The following is a 23,149-nucleotide window of genomic DNA, read 5'->3' as shown; positions in this document are numbered from 1 at the left end:
CCAGGCAAGAACACTGGAGTGGGTTGCCATTTCCTTCTCCAATGCATGAAAGGGAAAAGTGAAAGTGAAGTCGCTCAGTCGTGTCTGACTCTTAGCGACCCCATGGTCTGCAGCCTACCAGGCTCCTCCGTCCATGGGATTTTCAAGGCAAGAGTACTGGAGTGGGGTGCCATTGCCTTCTCCAACTTATACTTGAACTAAGCTTATTTAACATATGAATCTTCTCCAAAAGGCAAAGGACAGCCTTCTTGTACTTAGGATCACTGGCCAGCACTTCAGCACTATTTTAAATGGTAAATTAAGCAATAAAAAGCACACAAAAATGGAAAACATGGCATTGCTGCTGCTGCTAAGTCACTTCGGTCGTGTCCCACTCTGTGCGACCCCATAGACGGCAGCCCACCAGGATCCCCCATCCCTGGGATTCTCCAGGCAAGAACACTGGAGTGGGTTGCCATTTCCTTCTCCAATGCACGAAAGTGAAAAGTCAAAGTGAAGTCGCTCAGTCATGTCCAACTCTTAGCGACCCCATGGACTGCAGCCTACCAGGCTCCTCTGTCCATGGGAGTCTCCAGGCAAGAGTACTGGCGTGGGGCGCCATTGCCTTCTCTGAGCATGGCATTAAATAGACTGTTAAAAGGACATTGTTGGCAGTATGTGAAATAAGATGGCAGTGTCACTTTCTTTGACCTCAGCTGGGACCACGTGATCAGGAGATCCATTTTTACTGCTTTCCACATGTTGGCAAATGACAGCAAATGTATCACATGGATTGATTTGATACAAATAAATTGTTTAAGGTAGGTAAATTTACAAATATGGAATCCATGAATAATAAAGACTTTCAGCAGACCTGTGAAGGAGAAAGCTATCATGCCCATTTGCCAGAAGAGGAAACTGAGGCACAGTACATTTAAATAACCTGATTAGAAAGTTATCCAGTTAACAAGTGGCTAAGATGATATTCAGATTTATCTCTCTGATTCTAAAGCTCAAGTCCCAAGAAAATTCAATTCAAACAGTAACTATTATAATCAATGCAAAAGGGCAAGTAATTTAAAATTAATTCATTATTATACTTCATATTTTTCATTTGCTGTCTTGAACTGTTCAACAATATTCATGTGTATTACAAAGCAATAACAATTCCCTACACACACGTCTTATGAAAATTTTAATATAACTAACACACACATATTTTCAAAATATTTTAGCAAGTTACTAACTTCCATAAGTCTCAGTGTCCACACTTATAAAAGGAAAATAGTAATTATATATCTAAGAGTTTGGGGAATAAATGAGATATTCAATATAAAACATTTAGCAGCATGCCTGAGATAAAGCATGTACTAACTGTTTGCTACAATTATTAGTAATATAATTCAGAGGTCTGGGACAATAAGAATTCTGCCACTGAACTAATGATTTTACCTCTGTTTAGAATAATTACATGGTCAAAGTTAGTCTAATTGATACAAGGCCTTTAACAATACAGAAGATCTAAAGAGTCTATAGCTTTGGTATTTTAATTACTTGTTCCTACTCAATCTTTTTTTCCATCCTGGAAGTCAGCTCTAGAGTCACACGTCAAAGAAAAGGACAAGCCACACATTCTTATTAAACTCTATTTACTCCATGAGATGATGTCAACACAAGCATACTGACTTCCTCTGGCAGGCACCAGCGAGAACTAGCGTTTCCTTCTCTTGTATCTACTAACTACATCTACTTTCTACTATTTAACTCTGCTTTCTTGGTCTTTGGATTTCAGTCAGATTACAAGGATTTTTATAATCTAAAGGACTAAACTTTTCATTCAAATTTATATAGAGTACAACGTAAGACTCTTTTTTAAAAAATAAAGTAGCTAATTTACAATGTTGTGCTAGTTTCTGATATTTTCTCCCAGTCCATAGGTTGTCTTTTCATTTTGTTTATGCTTTCCTTTGCTGTGCAAAAGCTTATATGGCTGATTAGGTCCCATTATTTATTTTTGCTTTTATTTCTATTGCTTTGGGAGACTGACCTAAGAAAATATTGCTATAATTTATGTCAGAAAATGTTTTGCCTAAGTTCTCTTTTAGGAATTTTATGGTGGCATGTATTATATTTAAGTCTTTATTTTTGTGTATGGCGTGAGGGTATACTCTAATTTCATAGATTAATAGAAGACTCTTTCAACAAAAACTGGATGACAGTTATTGTGTACAGCTGTTTTCACTCTTGTGAATGTGAGTTTGACTCTATTTCATTTAAAGAATTAATCATTTCTCAACTAAATACTATTTTTTCTTCAACAACCTTGAATCCTAGAGTAACTGTATGGAAGATAAGCAAACTCCAAAGTTCTGGTATGAGAAGAGAAAGTTCTTTTTTGAGTACGGTCACACACTACTTAACAGTGGGACCAGCCTGGGATTTCATACTTTACCTAAGCATCCAGTAAAAGTGATGTTAAAAATCCAACCTTCTTATATATATACTTTATATATACATTATATATATATACATCATACACAGACATACACTCAACCATAAAAAGAACAAAGTTTTGCCATATGCAACAACATGGATGGACTTGGCGTGCATTTTGCTAAGTGAAATGAGTAATACAGAGACAAATGCTGTATGATATCACTTATGTGTTGAATATAAAACAATATAATAAACTAGTGGATAAAACCAAAAAGAAGCAGACTAACTGCTATAGAAAACAAACCAGTGGTACCAGTGAGGAGAGGGAAAGCCGGGGGGTGGGGGGGCGGGGGGGAGGGCAGGGAGCAACATAGGGGTGTGGGATAATTTTAAAAGGGGTTTTATGGGATTATATAAAATCATGTGTATGAAATTTTTGAAAATTGTAAAGCATTATAGAATATAAAGAATCTTTCATTCAATAAAAAAGTAAAAAAAAAACCTCAACCTCTTAAAATCCAAACTGTAACCAAGAAGTCATTTGCTAAATTCAGTATTCTTTTTCTCAGCTTTATACTTCTTTCCTGACATCTATTTCCACTACTATAAAAAGTGAAAGACGCAGGTGTAAAAAAATCAGGTGACCAACCAGCAAATGGCTGGGTAATTTACTTAACCCTCCTTGACTCCATTCATTCACATTTCAAGGAGGTCACCACTTTCCCCTCCTCTCTCACAAAACTGTTTGTGGTCCTATGAAACACTGAAAACTACTCTGAGAATAAAAATATAACATGAAAATTTAAGGCTTTACCATCTTCAAGCAACTGCCCTACACAATGTACCAAATAATGATTTCTAAATTGAATCATTTATATGCTGATTATCATCTATACTTTATGCCTAAAAATTTTTTTTAATTTATTTTTAATCTTTTCACCACAAGGGCCTTTTAGTGGTGCTTTTCTTCCTTCAGAGACCTCATGCTTTGAAAGATAATGGCTATCAATTACATTTATTCATAATTCATCCATTTTTCCTATTTTAACTCAAAGTTATTTGTTACTAAAATTTGTTTTCTGAACAGTAAACAGCAATAAGAAGCAGTAAGAAAAGAATTTTCAACTTGCTTGTTCAATGAAATACTGATGATATAGAGTGCCTATGCACTCTCATTACAGGTAAATGCATGGGAATCACACTGCATTATTTCATTCAGTGGGTATCTCTTGAGGATCCAGTACTGAGTAGGCAAACACTAGTCACCAAGGGTATTCAGTGAAGATGGAAACAGTCCCTACTCTCATGAGGCAACTAATCTAGTCTAGACTTACCTTCCTCAAAACAGATGGAATTCACATTTCACTAAGCTAAATTCACGGTAGAAATATATAATATCTAATCAGTTAACATAAGTTAATAACTAACTAAATAAATTGCATATGTTTATGGGAAAATGATTAATTAAATCAATCTCAGAATTAAGATGAGCCAATATATTTATTTTCTTCAATTGTCTCATTTTATTTACATAAGATCAAGAAAACAAGGTTAAAGCTGTATGCATTGTTTTTACTGACTACAAAAGAAGAACTCTCTTCCAGCTATTATTATTCATGGCCATTAAGGAAAGTACTAACAGGAAAAATAATGCATAAATTGTGAGTTTCAAAAATGATATATTTTACCTTTTCACGTATGCAGGTCAAGAAGCAATAGTTAGAACCAGACATGAAACAATGGACTGATTCCAAATTGGGAAATGAGTATGTCAAGACTGTATATTGTTATTCTGCTTATTTAACTTCTATGCAGAGTACGTCATGCAAAATGCCAGGCTAAATGAAGCACAGGCTGGAATCAAGATTGCTGGGAGAAACATCAATAACCTCAGACATGCAGATGACACCACACTCCTGGCAGAAAGTAAAGAAGAACTAAAGAGTCTCGTGGAAAAGCTGGCTTAAAACTCAACATTCAGAAAACTAAGATCATGGCATCTGGTCCCATCACTTCATGGCAAATAGATGGGAAAACAATGGAAACAGTAACAGACTTTATTTTCTTGGGCTCCAAAATCACTGCAGATGGTGATTGCAGCCATGAAATTAAAAGACGCTTCGCCTTGGAAGAAAAGTTATGACCAACCTAGACAGCATATTAAAAAGCAGAGACATTACTTTGCCAACAAAAGCCCATCTAGTCAAAACTATGGTTTTTCCAATAGCCATGTATGGATGTGAGAGTTGGACTATAAAGAAAGCTAAGTGCCGAAGAATTGATGCTTTTGAACTGTGGTGTTGGAGAAGATTCTTGAGAGTCCCTTGGACTGCAAGGAGATCCAACCAGGCAATCCTAAAGGAAACCAGGCCTGAATATTCATTGGAAGGACTGATGCTGAAGCTGAAACTCTAATACTTTGGTGACCCAATGCAAAAATCTGAGTCATTGGAAAAGACCCTGATGCTGGGAAAGATTGAGGGCAGGAGGAAAAGGGCATGACAGAGAATGAGATGGTTGGATGGCATCACCGACTCAATGGACAGAAGTTGGAGCAACGTCCAGGAGTTGGTGATGGACAGGGAAGCCTGCCATGCTGCAGTCCATGGGGTCGCAAAGAATCGGACATGACTGAGTGCCTGAACTGACTGGCTGATCTTTATTAATCATTTAGCCAGTCAATTATCATTATCAGATAATTAAAGCTACAACTGCCTGTCAGGTTTATAAGTCTTCCCACAGAAAACAGAAAGGAAGTAGGAAATGGCATCTAAAAGAAGCTGAGGGAATTCCCTGGCAGCCCAGTGATTAAGAACCCACACTTCCACTGCAGGGAGCTTGGGTTTGATCCTTAGGCAGGGAATTAAAATTCCGCATGCCACGCTTGTGGCCAAAAAATATAAATAAAATAAAAGCAGCTGAACAACAGACTCAGTCCAGCAAATCTTGGCTGTTCTTCCTCCCTCCATGCCTGTGACAAGGAGAATGCTTAGAGACTCTCTTTTTCAGGTTCTTAATTGTGAAATTCTTAGAGAAGAAAAATAATTTATCTCATTTTACAAAATTAAAGTGAGACAGGAAGATACCAAAACAGTGCATTAAAACAGGCCATTTCTTGTTGATGTTCTTATTTACATGTAGGCATTTTTCTTTCCCGTTGGCTAAAAGGATTCCTTGTTCTCTTTCATTATATTTTACTTACTGTACTTGTTTTATTTTCCTGGTCAAAATTCACAAGGCAGCAATACAGGCTGGTTGTAAACACATCACCTGTTTGCCATGTTCAACATAAGGCTGGAAGAGAATAGAAGATGGTAACACTATGCAAATTCTAACAACGGCAGACATTGCAGTGTTCTGTGAGGAATAAATACTCATGAACGTTGAGAAGATATATTATATTTCCACTCTAATTCACAAGGCATGGAATATGAGACATGATCTGATCACAGAATGAATAAATTATGGTATGTAATAACTCTTAAAACTACCAGAATGACCAAAAGGGACTTTTAAGATCACCTGGTACAAACCCTCCTGGTATGGATGCCGAGTTTCCTCATCTGTTGTGACCTGGAGTCCTTAGTTCAACTTCTCTACAGTCACCACGGGCAGACTCACAATCTATGAGTCTCATAACTCCTATGACTCTCTACTTAATAAACATACTTCCCTGCAGTACCATGAAGCCAAAAGACTTTATTACAGCTAAGCTAAAAAAAAAAAAAAATCCACTGTTTCTGAAGTAAAGAAGAGCATCCGAAAAACACATCTCTGCCTTAGAAGTAAAAGACATGAATTCTACTTATAGCAGGGCTGCTTAGCCACGTGGAGTAACATACGAGCTGCAGTGCAAAGTCTGAAGTGGTGCAATGATCAGAACCAAATTCTTAAATAACCTACAATAAACATGTTTAACTTTCCATTAAGATTCAGTGATGAAGATGGAGGCCACAGGGATGTGTTTGTAAGTTCAGATTTGTGCAATTCTTCAACAGAGAAGGAAGAAAATTTTCACCTCTCATTTTGCAAAGATGAAAGGAAGACAAGAGATATACAAAGGATTACATTAATACAAACCAGTTCTGGCTGATGTGCTCTAATTAACTGGTTTATGAAAAGACTATTTAGTCAAAGGATTGCCTCTCCATCTCTGAAAATGCATCCTCACCTTAACATTCTTTCCAGTGAACGAGTCCTCACAGAACCCTACCAGTTAGGATGGTGTGACTGTCACTGCGCTTCATGGAAAAGATTGATCAGCAAGAATAATCTGTCCCCCACCCCTACCCCCCAAATCACCAACTCCTGGGAGGAAAATTGATCCAAGTAACACCACAGCTACAATCCCCATTAATTAAGAGCACCTAGATTAAAACTTCCTATTATTAAAACACACACACACAAATATATTTTATTGTGGCTTCTTGACTTCAGTGTTTTATAGGGAATAGGGAAGGAGACAAATTCCAGTTCACTGCGCACAGGATGACACCAGGTTTATGAAAAAAAATCTAATCGTGAAGGTCAGGGGAAGGTAAATGTTAAAGAGTATTTGATGAGGTCACCAAAGAGGGCAGAGAAATGCATCTGTGAAATCAGTTTTCTCAACTTTCAATTATGTCCCAACACTTTGATTGTTATCACCCTGAATTTTTCCTCTTCCTTACAAAGTCCCGGTCACCATGTACTTTCTGATAGCTCCTCTGCCCTTGATTTTGCAGTTTTGAGGGTTGGGTCCTCTCATCTCCTTATAAAACACTTTTTTCAAAGAACCTTCCCCAACCATAGCTCCCATCAAACACTTCAACTGATCTAAAGCCTGTTTTTGATCTGTTATCTTAACAATCTCATGCATTCCTGCCTTTCACCAACCACTTGTGTGTTGCTGAGCAGATTTAACTCCAGTCTTCTTCCCACCTGAAATGTGATGCATCGATACCCAAAGCTTGAGGACAAAAAGTTTCGATCCTTTCATATGTAGAACAGATTTTCACTAGTCTGATTAAATAGATCTCTGTGTTTACCCTACAGAAATGAAACACTGAAGGCAGACTCTGACTTGGTGACACCAATGTTATTCAATCAACAGAAACCCCAGTGTTTGGAGCTGTCTTAGGGTGCAGGAGAGGATGACAGCCCCTCCCCTCTCGGGAAGAATGAAACAAGACTCTATTCTAAATTAAGAATCAGAAATTCTTAGTTTTCTAGTTGGAAACTAGACTAGATTCTAGTCTCTACTGTTAAAAAAAATATCAATATTTTTCTACCATTGCTACATGCTAAATAATGAATGTACACTATAGGCCTCAAGCACCAACAGTTTTCTAGACAGGGGGAAAAAAGCCCTAAGCAATCCATTGTATTTGAGGATATAACCACAAATGTGCCTTAAATTAAAAATGTTTCCCCTCCCTTTCAGAAAAATAGACACGATTAAGGATAAAATTTATAATAAGGTCATCAATCAATTAAAATAACCCACCAAGCAATATATTTGAGCCTTTAGATGCTATCTTGTAAAAAAAAAAAATCCATTTACCTATAGGAGATCTGCATAACATTTTTTCAAGAGGTAATGTAAGATGAGCACAATGCCTCAAGAAGGGGCCTAACACTTGTTCAATAAACACTGGAATGCTGTCCAAAGAGATGGGGCACCATACAGGTTAAGAACATGGACCCAGGAGCTAAACTGCTCTGTTTCAAATCCTGGTTCTGCCTTTGACATATCTTTGGGAGATAATCCAAGTACCTACTTCACAAGGTTGTTAGGATACTTGGATTTGAGAGAATACACATAAATCATTTACAATCGTGCTGACATAGAGCAAGTAAAGATTGGCTATTATAATTTTTATTATTATTTTCAGTAAGCTACATTATTATATTATTATGATTCTGGATACTATAAATTATATTTATTATTTCATTTAAGGCCCTCAAATACCTGCAAACAGCTGTCTCCGGATTCAAGTCCTTGGTATAACACACTGGAGCCTGTAAGACTGGCCAGCATTATCTGTCCCTGCTCACTTCCTCCCTGAGCACCAGCCACGCACACCTGCCAGGGCCCCCAGGAAACCCAGTGCTGCCCCTAAGCTTCACCTCCGCCCATGCTCCCTCTGCTGCAAATGCCACTCTGCTTCAAGTTCATGAAGGTCATCCTTGAGGGTTCGCCTCAGAGATCCTCAGAAAATTAACACATACGGCCCATTAAGTAAGGCATTTAATCCCTGTCTCAACTCTAAGTCAGGACACAATTTTTCACATGAACCTGTCAAGGGTCAGATAAATTTCCAAGGTTATTCAATCTGCATTTCAAACTCATACCTGCTTTGCTGTGAGGTCTCTTGACTCCCTCTGAGCAAAAGTCAGCCCTCCCTTCTTGGCAAGATCACCCTAGGTATTTGTATCTATCTTGCACTTTGCCCCTATACTAGAAATAATTTTTTTCCCCACCTGCTCCATTAGAATGAAAAATCTTGGAAAACAGGAATCTAGTGTTCGTTTATGGAATATTTTTGGATCTCTATTGTCAAGAATATAGGAAATATTCAACAAATGTTTAGTGAATGGATTAAAACTCAATAAATAGCTGTGAACTAAATATTTTGCTCAAGACATACATCTGTTGCAGATCTGGGGTTTCATCCCAGGTATATATCATGCTGCCCATGATCAGTAGGAAGTCTGGGACTGGACACCCATTTGGTAGTGCTTCCACTGAGCCTTACAGAGCAATGAAATTAGCTAAACCATAGCATAAGGAACAACATATAAAAATTTCCTAAATTAGCCTGGCATTTGTGTTTAAACCTGCATTTCCCCAAAAACATTATCTGAAGAAATTAGCCAAAAGGGTGCAACTACACATTGGATAAAAGAGTCCTATAATCAAATACTTGGGAAACTCGGGGTAAAACAGAATTCAGTTAAAACACAGTAAATGTTCTATAAATAATTACCGAATTTCTCAGAGACTTTATTATGAAAATGTGCACTGCAGCCTTTCATCAAGGGGATATCGCAGTAGCCGTTTTTAAAAAGTATTGGCATTTTTCAACAAAAAAATCTCTCAACACCATTTATTTGTTTACATGAAATATTGCAGAACAGAATGCAATCACCATTCAATACCGATGTACTCAATTTTCCCAAATGTTCTGGTTGTCATATCAATAACAACTCCACACAACTGAAACAGGCTATGTATTGAATCCTGGGGAAGCACCTACACTTCAAAGAGCTGTTGCTGCTGCTGCTAAGTCGCTTCAGTCATGTCCGACTCTGTGTGACCCCACAGATGGCAGCCCACCAGGCTCCCCCGTCCCTGGGATTCTCCAGGCAAGAACACTGGAGTGGGTTGCCATTGCCTTCTCCAATGCATGAAAGTGAAAAGTGAAAGTGAAGTCGCTCAGTCGTGTCTGACTCTTCACGACCCCATGGACTGCAGCCTACCAGGCTCCTCCATCCATGGAATTTCCCAGGCAAGAGTACTGGAGTCGGTCGCCATTGCCTTCTCCTTCAAAGAGCTATGATCCCCCAAAAAGGGATTTTTAAATATCCCACCCAGGAAGCTAAAACCAACTACCCTTTCCATGACAATCCTTCCTCTTCTTTTAGTCCAACTGGAATCAAAAACTATTGATTCAAACTGTCACCTCTGCTTACACCTTAAGGCCCATGAAATGTAGGTTAAAACAACAGCTCTGAGAGACACAGTGAAAAAAGGAAAACAATTGTATTCAAGGGTTTTTTAATATCTAAATATAGCATTTTAAAATCTAAGAGCAAAATATCAGTTTATACAAATAATGAACTATAAGACTAAACAATGCCCACAATACTATGACTTGATGCTAACATAACAAATCAGATTACAAATACTTTAGTCATCCCTGATTAGAAAGCAATGTGTTAAGTTTATACTTGAAGTCACAGGCTGAGAAATATGTGAAGTAGTAGACAAAAGAAATACACACTCCCAAAGGAAGAGAGATCTTGCTATGTTTTTTCCCTTTGGTGTTCCAGACATGTCTGAAAATATGTAAGGCAATAGGTAAAGGAGCTCTTCCCTCACTCCTAGTAGCCAGGCTTTTATTTCTAAAGTTTAGTTTGAAACAAAAAGTCCCTTTTCTCCAATGTGGTTGGTGAGAGTAAGAGAGAGGAGAAGGAGAGATGGTATCCCACCCAGGAAACCATTCCAGAATGACTATTGCTTTTAATAATCTAAGAAAGTCAAGCAAACACCCAGAGAGTCAAGGGAAGAGTTTTAAAACTCTTGCGTACACATGGCGGATTCATTTTGATATTTGGCAAATCTAATACAGTTATGTTAAGTTTAAAAATAAAATAAAAAAAAAAAAATTTTTCTTCAAAAAAAAAAAAAAAAACTCTTGCGTAAGAGGAAAGTGATCCAACAGTAGAGAAGGGATGGAGTTGGGACTGGGGTTATATCACCTCATTTTGGGAGGAAGTAACGAGTGCTATATTCAGGAATGACACGCTACCTGTAAGCTGTGTCTGAATGACACCAACACCTCCAATGGTGGATGATGTCCACAGACATGAGACTCGGCACCAGGGCTTGGAAACAGCAGCAAAGTTCTCTGAAGCTAAGCCTGGAGCCAGCAGAGAGACAGAGAGAAATGAAGTCATCTCGGTGGCCTGCCCAGTGCAGCACTGCCTAAGACACTGAAGACTCCACAGCAGAGGGGTCAGGAGGACAATGGGAAGCTGTGTCAGTTAATAAACAGAGGTCTCTCCCTCCCATTTCCTGAGTGCAGCAAGCCTCAAGCTCACATACAGTCCAGGGATCTAGCACAACAAAAACTGAAGCCTGACTTCTCATTAACTTCACTCAGAGCCATGCAACCAGATTTTACAGGATTTATTAAAGATAAAGATATAATACAGCTTGCCCATCAATTTTATTTTTTAAAACATACAGTTGCTACATAAACATTTCTATAATCCTTTTCCTAAGGAGAAGCCTCATGTACTGTTTGTTTCTGAGAAAGAGGGAAAGATCTAGCCAATTACATTTTGAAGATTCTATAGGAATTTCAACTGAGGCCGCATTCTGGGTTTTGCTTCACTGAGAACAGTGGGATCTGGGGAAGTTATGTCTTACATAAGCACTGCCCTAAATATTTTTCACTTGAGTGAAGCAGATATGTAAATTTTTAAATTTTCTTTTAGATGGCCCAACTGCTGGGCCATATCATCACAAATAACTGCTGAGTCTAGTGCCTGTGGGCATCATCCATCATTTCAGGTTTGGGTATCATTCACACTCAGCTTGCAGATAGCAACCTGCTCCTGAACCCCAACATTTTTATCCTCTTTTATCCTGAAGCACACATTTTCTAATATCTTCCCTTGAAGATGGTCAGTGATAAAGCTATATGTACCCCCATGCCAGCTTATATGTCCAGATAGGCTCTGGAATCAGACATGTCTATATTTGACTGCATATCTGCCACATCCTGCCTATATGACCCAACCTGCAGTAACTGACTTCACCATCTTAACTCCGAGTTTTCTTATCAGCAGAGATATTGACATTAGCTATCAGAGAGGGTTGTTGTGAAGATACAATGGAAAATGATACGAAGCTCCAAGCACGGTGGTTAGCCTATCATCCATGTATGAAAAATGGTAGCTATTATTAGCAGTAGAACATCTAAGCCACTGAAGGAATATTCAGTTATTATCATAACTGCCTTCAGCAGTGCTTTGATGGCCAGTAATGTGCTAAGCACCGCGCTTAATGTTAGGAATTGACTGAGCTTCTAAGGTAATTGCCTCTATTAAGTTTCTTGTGAGTTTCGAAATAACTTGCCTTTATCATATAAAGAACAGTCACAATCAGAGGCCAGACTAATAACCTCCAGAGCAGATATAATTATAGTATACAGAAATACATGTAAATTCAGATTTCAGACAAACCAAGATAGAGCCATCTCATAAGTAGTATCATTTTAGGCTATCATTTTAAAAGTAAGTACTATCATTTAAAGTGATTTACAACTAATAATGACTTTACTATATTGAGTTTTTAGAGTAGTTCTAGCTGGCATGTCAAATTCATAACATTATCTGTGGAAGATAATAATAAATAATGAGCAAAAAAACATCCTTGGCAACAAACAGAAATAATTCCTAGTCAGACATCAATTCTGAAGCATATTTTTGAAATTTTGGCCAACGAATTTAATTAGTGGTATGCTGGTAAGCTGATTTGTAGTGCTTGTCAATTTCCATCATGTAAATACTCCACCATAGCCCATTTCAAAGGAACAATCAGTTCTCAAAAGCCAGTGCCAGTCAACAGCGGCACAGCTACTGAAACAGTTCAGTTCAGTCCAGTCCTTCAGTCGTGTCAGACTCTTGTGACTGCATAGACTGCAGCATCGCCAGGCTTCACTGTCCATCACCAACTCCCGGAGCTTGCTCGAATTCATGTCCATTGAGTTGTTGATGCCATCCAACCATCTCATCCTCTGTCATCCCTTTCTCCTCCTGCCTTCAGTCTTTCCCAGCATCAGGGGTTTTTTCCAATGAGTCAGTTTTTCACATCAGGTGACAAAGTACTGGAATTTCAGCTTCAGCATCAGTCCTTCCAATGAATATTCAGGCCTGATTTTCTTTAGGATTGACTGGTTTGATCTCCTTGCAGTCCAAGGGACTCGTCAAGAGCCTCCTCCAACACCACAGTTCAAAAGCATCAATTCTTCGGAGCTTAGTTTTCTTTATAGTCCAACCCTAACATCCATATATGACTACTGGAAAAACCATAGCTTTGACTAGTTGGACCTTTGTCGGCAAAGTAATGTCTCTGCTTTTTAAAATGCTGTCTAGGACTGTCATAGCTTTTCTTCCAAGGAGCAAGCATCTTTTAATTCCATGGCTGCAGTCACCATCTGCAGTGATTTTGGAGCCCAAGAAAATAAAGTCTATCACTGTTTCCAGTGTTTCCCCATCAATTTGCCATGAAGTTATGGGAATAGATGCCATGATCTTAGTTTTCTGAATGTTGAATTTTAAGCCAACTTTTTCAATCTCCTCTTTCACTTTCACCAAGAGGCTCTTTAGTTCTTCTTCACATTCTGCCATAAGGATGGTGTCATTTGCATATCTGAGGTTATTGATATTTCTCCCGGCAATCTTGATTCCAGTTTATGCTTCATCCGGTCCAGAATTTCTCATGATGTACTCTGCATAGTCATTGGAAAAGACTCTGATGCTGGGAAAAATTGAAGGCAAGAGGAGAAGAGGATGACAGAGGATGAGATGGTTGGATGGCATCACTGACTCAATGGACATGCTGCTGCTGATGCTGCTAAGTCGCTTCAGTTGTGTCCGATTCTGTTTGACCCCATAGACAGCAGCCTACAAGGCTCCTCCGTCCCTGGGATTCTCCAGGCAAGGACACTGGAGTGGGTTGCCATTTCCTTTTCCAGTGCATGAAAGTGAAAAGTGAAAGTGAAGTCATTCAGTCATGTCCGACTCTTGGAGACCCCCTGGACTGCTGCCTACCAGGCTCCTCCGTCCAGGCGATTTTCCAGGCAAGAGTACTGGAGTGGGTCACCACTGCCTTCTCCCAATGGACATGAGTCTGAGTAAACTTGGGGAGTTGATGATAGACAAGGAAGCCTGGTTTGCTGCAGTCCATGGAGTCACAAAGAGTCAGACACGACTGAGCGACTGAACTGAATTCTGCATAGAAGTTAAATAAGCAGGGTGCCAATACACAGCTTTGACGTACTCCTTTCCCAATTTGGAACAAGTCTGTTGTTCCACGTTCAGTTCTAACTGTTACTTCTTGACATGCATACAGATTTCTCAGGAGGCAGATAAGGTGATCTGGTATTCCCATCTCATGAAGAAATTTTCACAGTTTGTTGTGATCCACTCAGTCAAAGGCTTTGGTGTAGTCAATAAAGCAGAAGTAGACATTTCTGTGGAACTCTCTTGCTTTTTCGATGATCCAACAGATGTTGGCAATTTGATCTCTGGTTCCTCTGCCTTTTCTAAATCTAGCTTCAACATCTGGAAATTCTTGGTTCACATACAGTTGAAGACTTGCTTGGAGAATTTTGAGCATTACTTTGCTAGCGTGTAAGATGAGTGCAATTGTGCAGTAGCCTGAACGTTCTTTGGCATTGCCTTTCTTTGGGATTGGAAAGAAAACTGACCTTTTCCAATCGTGTGGCCACTGCTGAGTTTTCCAAATTTGTTGGCATATTGAGTACAGGACTTTCACAGCATCATCTTTTAGGATTTGAAATAGCTCAACTGGAATTCCATCACCACCATTAGCTTTGTTAGCAATAATGTTTCCTAAGGCCTACTTGCTTTTGCATTCCAGGAAGTCTGGCTCTAGGTGAGTGATCACACCATCGTGGTTATCTGTGTCATAAAGATTTTTTTGTACAGTTCTTCTGTGTATTCTTGCCACCTCTTCTTATTATCTTCTGTTTCTGTTAGGTCCCTACTATTTCTGTCCTTTATTGTGCTCATCTTTGCATGAAATGTTCCCATGGTATCTCTAATTTTCTTGAAGAGACCTGATACATTCAAAATGCTGACACACTCCACCTCAGTAGGGTTGTTTACAAGGGAAACACGGAATTAGCCCATAAGGAAAAGGTAAATATAGATAAAAGATGTACAGATTTTTCAGAAAAGTGACAGAAGCAATTTTGCAATGAGTTAATTCCACAGGCAATACTCAGGCTGTTTCCCTTTTAACTGGAATCCTCCCTGAGAGCTGGTCCTTTCTGTAGAGGCGGTCACATATACCCCAGCCATGGATCATCTTCTTCACTGGCCCCACTATCCTCTCAAGATTCTTGCTGGATACAAGCCTTTCCCTGGCTAACCTGGATTTCTCAGGTTCTCTTTATATTCATTTAATATCATTCACCAAGAAATAATGTCTTTCTTCTCTAATTTTCCTAAGACATACCATCTTCCCGTCTCTCTTTTATTAGTAAATCTACACCTATGCTAAAACTACTCCAACCAACCATGGAGATGGAGTTTTCCCATGAAGAGGAAGGAATTAGCTATCTGTTTAATTAATTTGCTTATCTGCTTTTTCATTTGGGAACAAAAGAAGTCAGCTTTTAGGAATACCATTTGGAAGACTGTAGAAAAACCCCAATAATCTTTGTCTTACTTCTGGCTTTGAACTCTAGAATACTACAAGACAACTTTACTGCAGGATCTTATGACTCACCAAATTCAAGGGTTTTTAAAAGTAGAGTCTATAAATGAAAATTAATTTAATGACATATTTCTGTTAATTCATGTTACACTTCAAACCTGCTTAATTGCTACAAGACAAGCTGTCGAATATGATAGACAAATTCTCTAATTACTCTGTACATTAAAAAGACAAATTATAATATTTCTATGGCTAAAAAAAAAAACAAAAACAAATCCATTGCCAGGTTAGAGAGTTCTATAGATGTGTGTTGGGGAGGAAAGCACAACAATGTAACTGTTCTTAATGTCACCGAACCTACAAATGACTAAGATGGCACATTTTACGCAATGTATTTAACAATATTATGTGTACCAAATGCTACTTATGTGTACCAAAACTCTGAAAAGTCCCTTAAAATTTAAAGAAAAAAAATCTATTAAATAGAAATTCTGCCACTCTGCCCTTTAGAATTTCAAGTAAGATAGTAACCAGCTTTTTTAAGACAAATAAATGGAAATAACACCCTTTAACACAGCCTGCATCTCCTTTCAGACTTCAGACCTGCGGGTACTAGGTGTTGAGGAAACATGCTTCTGTTCTGCTGGACAGCCATGCTCCCTTTTTCCAAGGCCTTTTATAGGCATCACACTTAACTTCTCAGGCTCATATGAAGGACTAGGGTTTAACTGGGCAAAAGGTCAAAAAGTCAAGACATACTGCATTCTTTGCCTCTCACTGGGTCAGGCAGGCCAGAGCAGTCCACTGCGGGGTTCGGAATGGCAACTCTCCACCTGGAGCCACTGCCATCACATTCTGTATATTCAAAGTGGTAATCTTTCTGCAAATAATCACAAAGACAAGTCTTGGTTAGAGCCAGTTTTCAGGGGACAACTGTGCTTTCTCAGTCACACTTTTCTCAGTCACTGCCTGGAAGCCTCATTCCAAACTGTTCTCTCTGGTTGATCCTCATTCTTCCGAGACTCCATGCAGTTTTTTGATAAAAAAAATATATCATGCCACAAATGAACTGACTTGCAAAACAGAAAAGGACTCAGAGACTTAGAAAACAAACTTACAGTTGCCAGGGCCAGGGGCGGGAGGGAGGGACAGTTAGGGAGTTTGGGAAGGTCATGTGTACACTGCTACATTCTAAACAGATAACCAACAAGGACCTACTGTATAGCACATGGAACTCTACTCAATGTTATGCGCCAGCCTAGATGGGAGGGAGGTTTGTGGGAAAATGGATACATGTATATATAGGGTTGGGTCCCTTCACTGTTCACCTGCAACCACCACAACATTGTTAATAAGCGGTGTGTGTTTAGGTCGCTCAGTCATGTCTGACTCTTTGTGATCCCATGGACTATAGCCCAACAGGTTCCTCTGTCCCTGAAATTCTCCAGGCAAGAATATTGGAGTGGGTTGACATTTTCTTCTCCAGGGGATCTTCCCAACCCAGGGACTGAACCCAGATCTCCCACACTATAGGCAGATTCTTTATCTGAGCCTCCAGGGTATACCCCAATAAAAATAAAAAGTTTAAAGTTTGGAAAAAAAATGTACCATACAAGGTGCTGAGGCTCTGAAGAGGAACATGACAGCCATACACTTAATGGTGTGACCAGGGACCTGTAATCTCACACACCCAAAAGGCAACAGCACACGTCCCTGTTTTTGCAGGCTTCTTAAGATCTGAATAATTGATAGATATGAATATATGAGCAAAATAACCCTAAGAAATTGAAGGCTGTCACTGTCCTAAATTTTTCAAATGAAGAAATAAGAGAATTGTTCCCACAGACCTAGTTTTTCACTGTTTAAAATTTAGCAGAAGGCATAATAATTAATCATCCAAATACTAATTAAACGACTACCAAATTTTAAAGCGGCTCTTCCAGGCTCAATATATCCCCACCACAGCAGACTATCTTCATTCACTGACTGTAAAATAGACCATTTACTACAGTCACCAAGTAAGACCAACCCACTTGTCTCTGGCCCTTGGTTGCTCTGAACTCTGTCTTCACGTTGACCACCCCTGCTCAGAGCACATCACTGAGACCTTGAGCTAACAGGAATGAGGAAAAAATGTAGCATTTCATTTCACTGCAGCATTTCAAGAATGAGAGAAGTTACAAATCTAGCCCAAAATATTTTCAGCTCAATATTTTAGAAGTTGCTAGGTGGTTTCATCTACTCTGTTTATTAATAACGGGAGTGAATAGAAATATTGTCACATAATCATCAGAAAACTAGGTGTGGGAGATAGGGAAGTTTGTGTGCATGTGTGTGCGTGTGTGTGTGTGCATGTATGTGTGTGTACACAAAGAAAGAATACCAGTTAAGAGGCAGGTTCTGGGGAATCAGGTCTGAGTTTGAACTGACATCCTATTCCTCCACATACCATCAATGTGCTATACTGGGCAAGCCACTTTACCTCTCAAAGCATCCATTTTTTTCATTGGTAAAATTAGAATAATAGTATTTCCTATTTTGCATGGCTTTGCAGCAGTAAAATGTTAGCCAGGTTAAGCTCCACTGAGTTAGCACTTATTAGTGGTAGAATTCTTCTTCTTCTTAAAGGCAATGTGGATACAAAGGATGATATGCAGGAAGGAACTAACTAGTGGTAATAAGGTAAGGCACAAACTACCTGCATCTCTGTTTCCCCTGCTTCAATATCTGCATGCTGTTAAAGATAAAACAAAAAGGGACCGAGAGTTAAAGAAGGTATAATCACTGAGCTGGGAGCCAAGGGCTTTATGCTGCATTCAGCAGACTCTCTCCCAGAAATGAGATTCATTATATCTTTCAAGCAATCATCTCTAAATAGGATTTTTTTCAAATAGGATTTTTTTTTTACAAAGCTTGGTAACAGACAATTTGAGATGATGTTATTTGACAAGAATCTGGATTTCTAATATGTTTTACTGCCAACTAAGAGCAAATCTACACATGTTTAAAAAAAAATCAATAGAAGCCTACAAATGGGAAAGGCTTTCCAGAAGCAAAGATAAGAGGAAGGAGGGAAGAAGGGAGGAAAGAAGAGAGAGAGGGAGGGAGGAAAACACAATGAGGTTCACTAAATTTGACAGCATACAAATGTTAAACACTATACATCAGTAGTCATCCTAAACAAAAGCAAAAAGTAAACAACAAAACGAACTGCCGAAGAAACATACAGCAAAGGTTAATTAATTTAAGAATACCAGGTTTCTGAGTTCTGCAAATGAATGGTGGTGATGGGTGTACAACAATATGAATGTACTCAATGCCTCTGAACGGTATACTTAAAATTATTAAGGTGCTAAATTTGATATATATATATTTCACCATAATCTTTAAAGTATAAAATACTGGGTTTCTAAAAATCAGTAAGGAAAAGGACAAATAACTATTGGAAATATGGTCAAAGAACACAAGCAATTCATTAAAGAACAACACAAATAGCCAAGTATATGCAATGCAGGAGACCTGGGTTTGATCCCTGGGTTGGGAAGATCCCCTGGAGAAGGGAATGGCAACCCACTTCAGTATTCTTGCCTGGAGAGTTCCACAGACAGGGAAGCCTGGAGGGCTGCAGCCTATGGGGTCACAAAGAACTTGACACCACTGAGCAACTAACAAAAAATATATATACAAAACAAGTTGAACATTGCCAAAGAAATACAAATAATGATTTTCATCAAGTTGACATGACATTTAAATTTATTTTAAAAATCTCTAATGTAACAGTGCAGTAAAATGAGCACTCATATGTGCTTCCAAAGAGAGAATGAAGTAGTATAGGATTTCGGGGAGAAATAGTCATTCTGTACCAAGAGCTTTAATGTGTTAAAAAAAATTTGACTCCAAAATTCCACTTCTAGCATCTTATCTAAGGTGGGGGCAGTGTTTCATGTGTTCAGTGATTTGTGTACAAAATAGCTCATGAAAACCTTCCTATAGGTTGAGGGAGCATAATTAAGAGTTTATTATGGAATCTCACATGCACTTTATCTGGAATTTTTCACACATATTTATGTCATTAAATACTCAATAATTATGTGGATTAGGAAAGACAGTTAACATTATTCCCATTACTCAACTAAAACTCAGAGGTGACTTACTCATACATACCCACCTAGTAAGCAACATAACTGAGAGCAAAACTCAAGCCTTCCATTTATTTACTAGTGTTATCAGTTTACATAACACAATTGTGCTTGAAATAGAATGCTAGTTTTAAAATAGAAGTGGTCAAAGTTTTGCATATAAGAGCCTGATAGTTACAAGTCTAATAAGAATCATAAAGATGTCTCACACTCAGAATACAAGAGGACACAGGTAAGCAGAAACCATTTGATTCTCCCTCTATTTCTATACTAGTTTTCTGCAGATGCTGCCAAAAATTACCACAAACATAAGCCACTTGAGACAAAAGAACTTTATCCTTTCACAGTTCTAGAGGCAAAAAATCCAAACTTGGTATCACTGGGCCAAAATCAAAACGTCAACCAGGCTGCCCTCCCTCCGGAGGTTGTGGGGAGGACGCTCTCCATGCCTCTTCCGGTTTCTAGTGGCTGCTGCCATTCATTGGTTTGTGGCTGAATCACTCCGGTCTCTACCTCTGTGGTCACACTGCCTTCTCCTCTTCTGTCTGATCTCCTTTTTATCTCATTCTGATAAGACTCTTGTGATTGCATTTAGGGTCCACTGAGATCATTAAAAAAAAAAAAAAATCCCCCATCTCAAGATCCATAACTTGTTCACACCTTCAACCATTTTATCCACAAAAGATAACAACTCATAGGTTCCAGGGGAGAGGATATGAATATCTTTTGAAGAGGAGGGCATTATTCAGCCTACCACGGCCCACCCTCTCGTTTCAAAATTTCATGTCGTTCCCACATGCAAAATACACTCACCACATACCAACATTCCCTAAAAAGTCTCAACCCATTACAGTATCAATTCAAAGGCCAAAACCTCATTTACATCTCATCAGCTCAAAGGTCCCAAATCTAATCATTTAAATCAAGTATCTGGTTATGATCTATAGGGGGCAAGATTCCTCTCCATCTGTGCACCTATGTTACCTGCTTCCAAAGTACAATGGTTTTTGACATTAACAACAGTTATAGACATTCCCACTCAGGACAAGATAAAGTGGAAGAAAGAGAAGGATGATGTCAACCATCTCAAGACATTTCAAAATTCAGCAGGACAAATTACATAATGTTTCAAGGTCTGGGAATAATCCACTATAGTTCGTGGCTCCAATCTCTGGGCCCAATACTCTACCCGCAGAGTCATTCTTCTGAATTTTTTTTTAAATAAAAACATATTTGCAGTTGAGTAGTTTTACTGGACTTCTTCTTGCCTGTAAAGTTTTGGGAATCCAACAGCCCTCCTCCATTTCATCCATCTCCCATCATTTTCTTGATGCTGGCAGTATTTCCCCTTTTATCAAAAAGTTTGTGGGTCTCCTGTGCATTTCATTCCATGAGACAGAAGATCTTCCTAAAATCTTTCCTGGATAATCCCATCTGTGTTCCTGGTTTCTGCTAAGACAGTTGAGATCCATGAATCACACACCTAATTTCTTTGACACTAGCAAAAGGTTTTCCAGCCATACTCTGGGCCTCCAAAGCATACTCTCCTAACAGTGATGAATTTAGCATCTTTTGCAATTTGCACAGGCTGAGAATTTTCCAAATAATCAAGTCTTGATTTCTTTTTAACAATTGTCCCTTCGATTTCTCTTTCCTCTAACATTTTATTGTAAGCTGCGAAACTTTGCTCAGAAATCTCCCCCCGTTGATATTCAAGTTCATCACTTACAAGTGTTACTTACCTTCCACACAACAGGATGAAATTGTTAAACTCTGCCACTATATAACAAAAATCACCTGTCCTCCAATTTCCAACGATGCATTCCTCATGTTCTTTTTAGCCTTAACCAGTAGCACATTTAAAATTTCTACCAACATTCTACTAAGGACAATTTAATATTCACTTTTACTACTGTATTTCTCACTTCTTTCTGAATCATCACTAGAAGAATCTTTAACATTCATATTTTTGTCAACAGTCTGTTCTAGGCAGTCTAGGTTTTTTCTATCATGTACTTTAAATTCTTCCAGCTTCTGTTCATTACCCAATTCTAAAGCCACCTGCTCATTTTTAGTTACGTGTTACAGCAACTCCCCGCTTTCAGGTAGTAAAATCTGTATTAGTTTTCCTTTGACTGCTGTAACAAATAACCAAAAATTTATCAGCTTAAAGCAACAGAACTTTGTTCTCTTACAATTCTGAAGGCCAGAATCCAAAGCCAGCATCACTGAAGTGCCACCCAGGCCACATTCCCTCTGGAGGCCCTCAGGCAAAATCCATCCCTTGCTTCTCCCAGTTTCTGGTGTCTGCCAGCTCCATTGGCTTGCAGCTGCCATCACACCAATCTCTGCCTCTGTGGACACACGGCCTTCTTCTTCCTCCCCGTTGTGACTGCATTTAAGACCCATTCAGATAACATCTTCATCTCAAGATTCTTATTCACATCTTCACAGTCTTTTTTAGGCCCTTTTCTCCCCCTGTCATATAAGGTAACATACACAGATTCCAGGGATTAGGACATGGCCACCTTTCTTTGGTAGGAGGAGTAGTATTCAGCCTACCACAATCTCCTACTGCAGAATAGCCTAGACCAGCCATATAGTTGCATAATGGTTTTCCTGTTCCTCTTGTTCCCAGTTATTTGTATTAGGAAGTCTTTCTTTCTCATCCGCATATCCCACTGTAAAGATCCTGGCCCTCATATGTAATTTGTTATCCTCTGCAAAATAATGATGCTGAAAAGTATGGCATGAATTTCAAATGAAGCAAGACCTCTGAATAAAATAGGTAAGCTCAAGAAAACTCTGTCACCATGGCCTCTGTGTTATTCAGGTTGCCAGTTATGAGATGAGAATAGCAGTAAGTACACAGAAAAGGTATGTTGTGTTTTCTGGATGCAGTGGTAGATGTCATATGCCAATTAATCTTCCTATGATTCTTTATTCTACCTGCCTCCTCTAAAATACCCTTGAAATCTAAAGAGGCACAGCTATTGTTAAGTTACAAAATTCTTAGCACTCCAGCAGGAAACTATAATGTGTTTATTTATAATTTAAAAACACTGAAATGCAAACCTACTTCATGCAGAGGGCAGCACTTGGGGTCAGAAATTTAGACTGCAGCCCCTACCTGATGGGTTTTATTTTTTCAATTATTTAATAGGCTATTTCATCTAGGCCAGTAATAATTTTTTAAATCTACTTCTGAAGTCAACCCTAAACGCAAAGCAGAGATCTAAGAAATAGTGTGATGCAGTAAAATCACTCAAGATACAACATACACTCCCCAAATATTTTGAATGGTATTCAAGGTACTGAATAAAGAGAGCTACAGCACATTCATTTTCAGATTTATAGATAATACCTCATAACTCTAGCCACAGACCTAAATAGATATTGAGCTAAATTGATCCCTTTG

At 38.7% G+C, this 23,149-nt stretch overlaps 1 protein-coding gene across 5 annotated transcripts in view; it reads right to left on the bottom strand.

Annotated features, from left to right (window-relative positions):
* The window catches only part of ELAPOR2 (endosome-lysosome associated apoptosis and autophagy regulator family member 2), a 215,511-nt gene that overhangs the window by 95,688 nt on the left and 96,674 nt on the right, over positions 1-23,149 (bottom strand). For 2 of the 5 annotated variants that reach the window (XM_055590066.1, XM_055590062.1), the window contains exons 2-3: positions 16,352-16,472; positions 10,929-11,039 (exon numbers count right to left, since the gene is read on the bottom strand). In XM_055590066.1, coding sequence (XP_055446041.1) covers positions 10,929-11,039; positions 16,352-16,472 — 232 coding nt within the window. Of the gene's footprint in view, positions 1-10,928; positions 11,040-16,351; positions 16,473-21,926; positions 22,134-23,149 lie in introns of those variants that run through there. The other 3 variants (XM_055590063.1, XM_055590064.1, XM_055590065.1) reach the window with 2 other exon arrangements.

The sequence above is a fragment of the Bubalus kerabau genome, chromosome 8, assembly GCF_029407905.1.
Source record: "Bubalus kerabau isolate K-KA32 ecotype Philippines breed swamp buffalo chromosome 8, PCC_UOA_SB_1v2, whole genome shotgun sequence".
NCBI lineage: Eukaryota > Metazoa > Chordata > Mammalia > Artiodactyla > Bovidae > Bubalus > Bubalus kerabau.
This window is presented reverse-complemented; position numbering and strand designations above follow the sequence as displayed.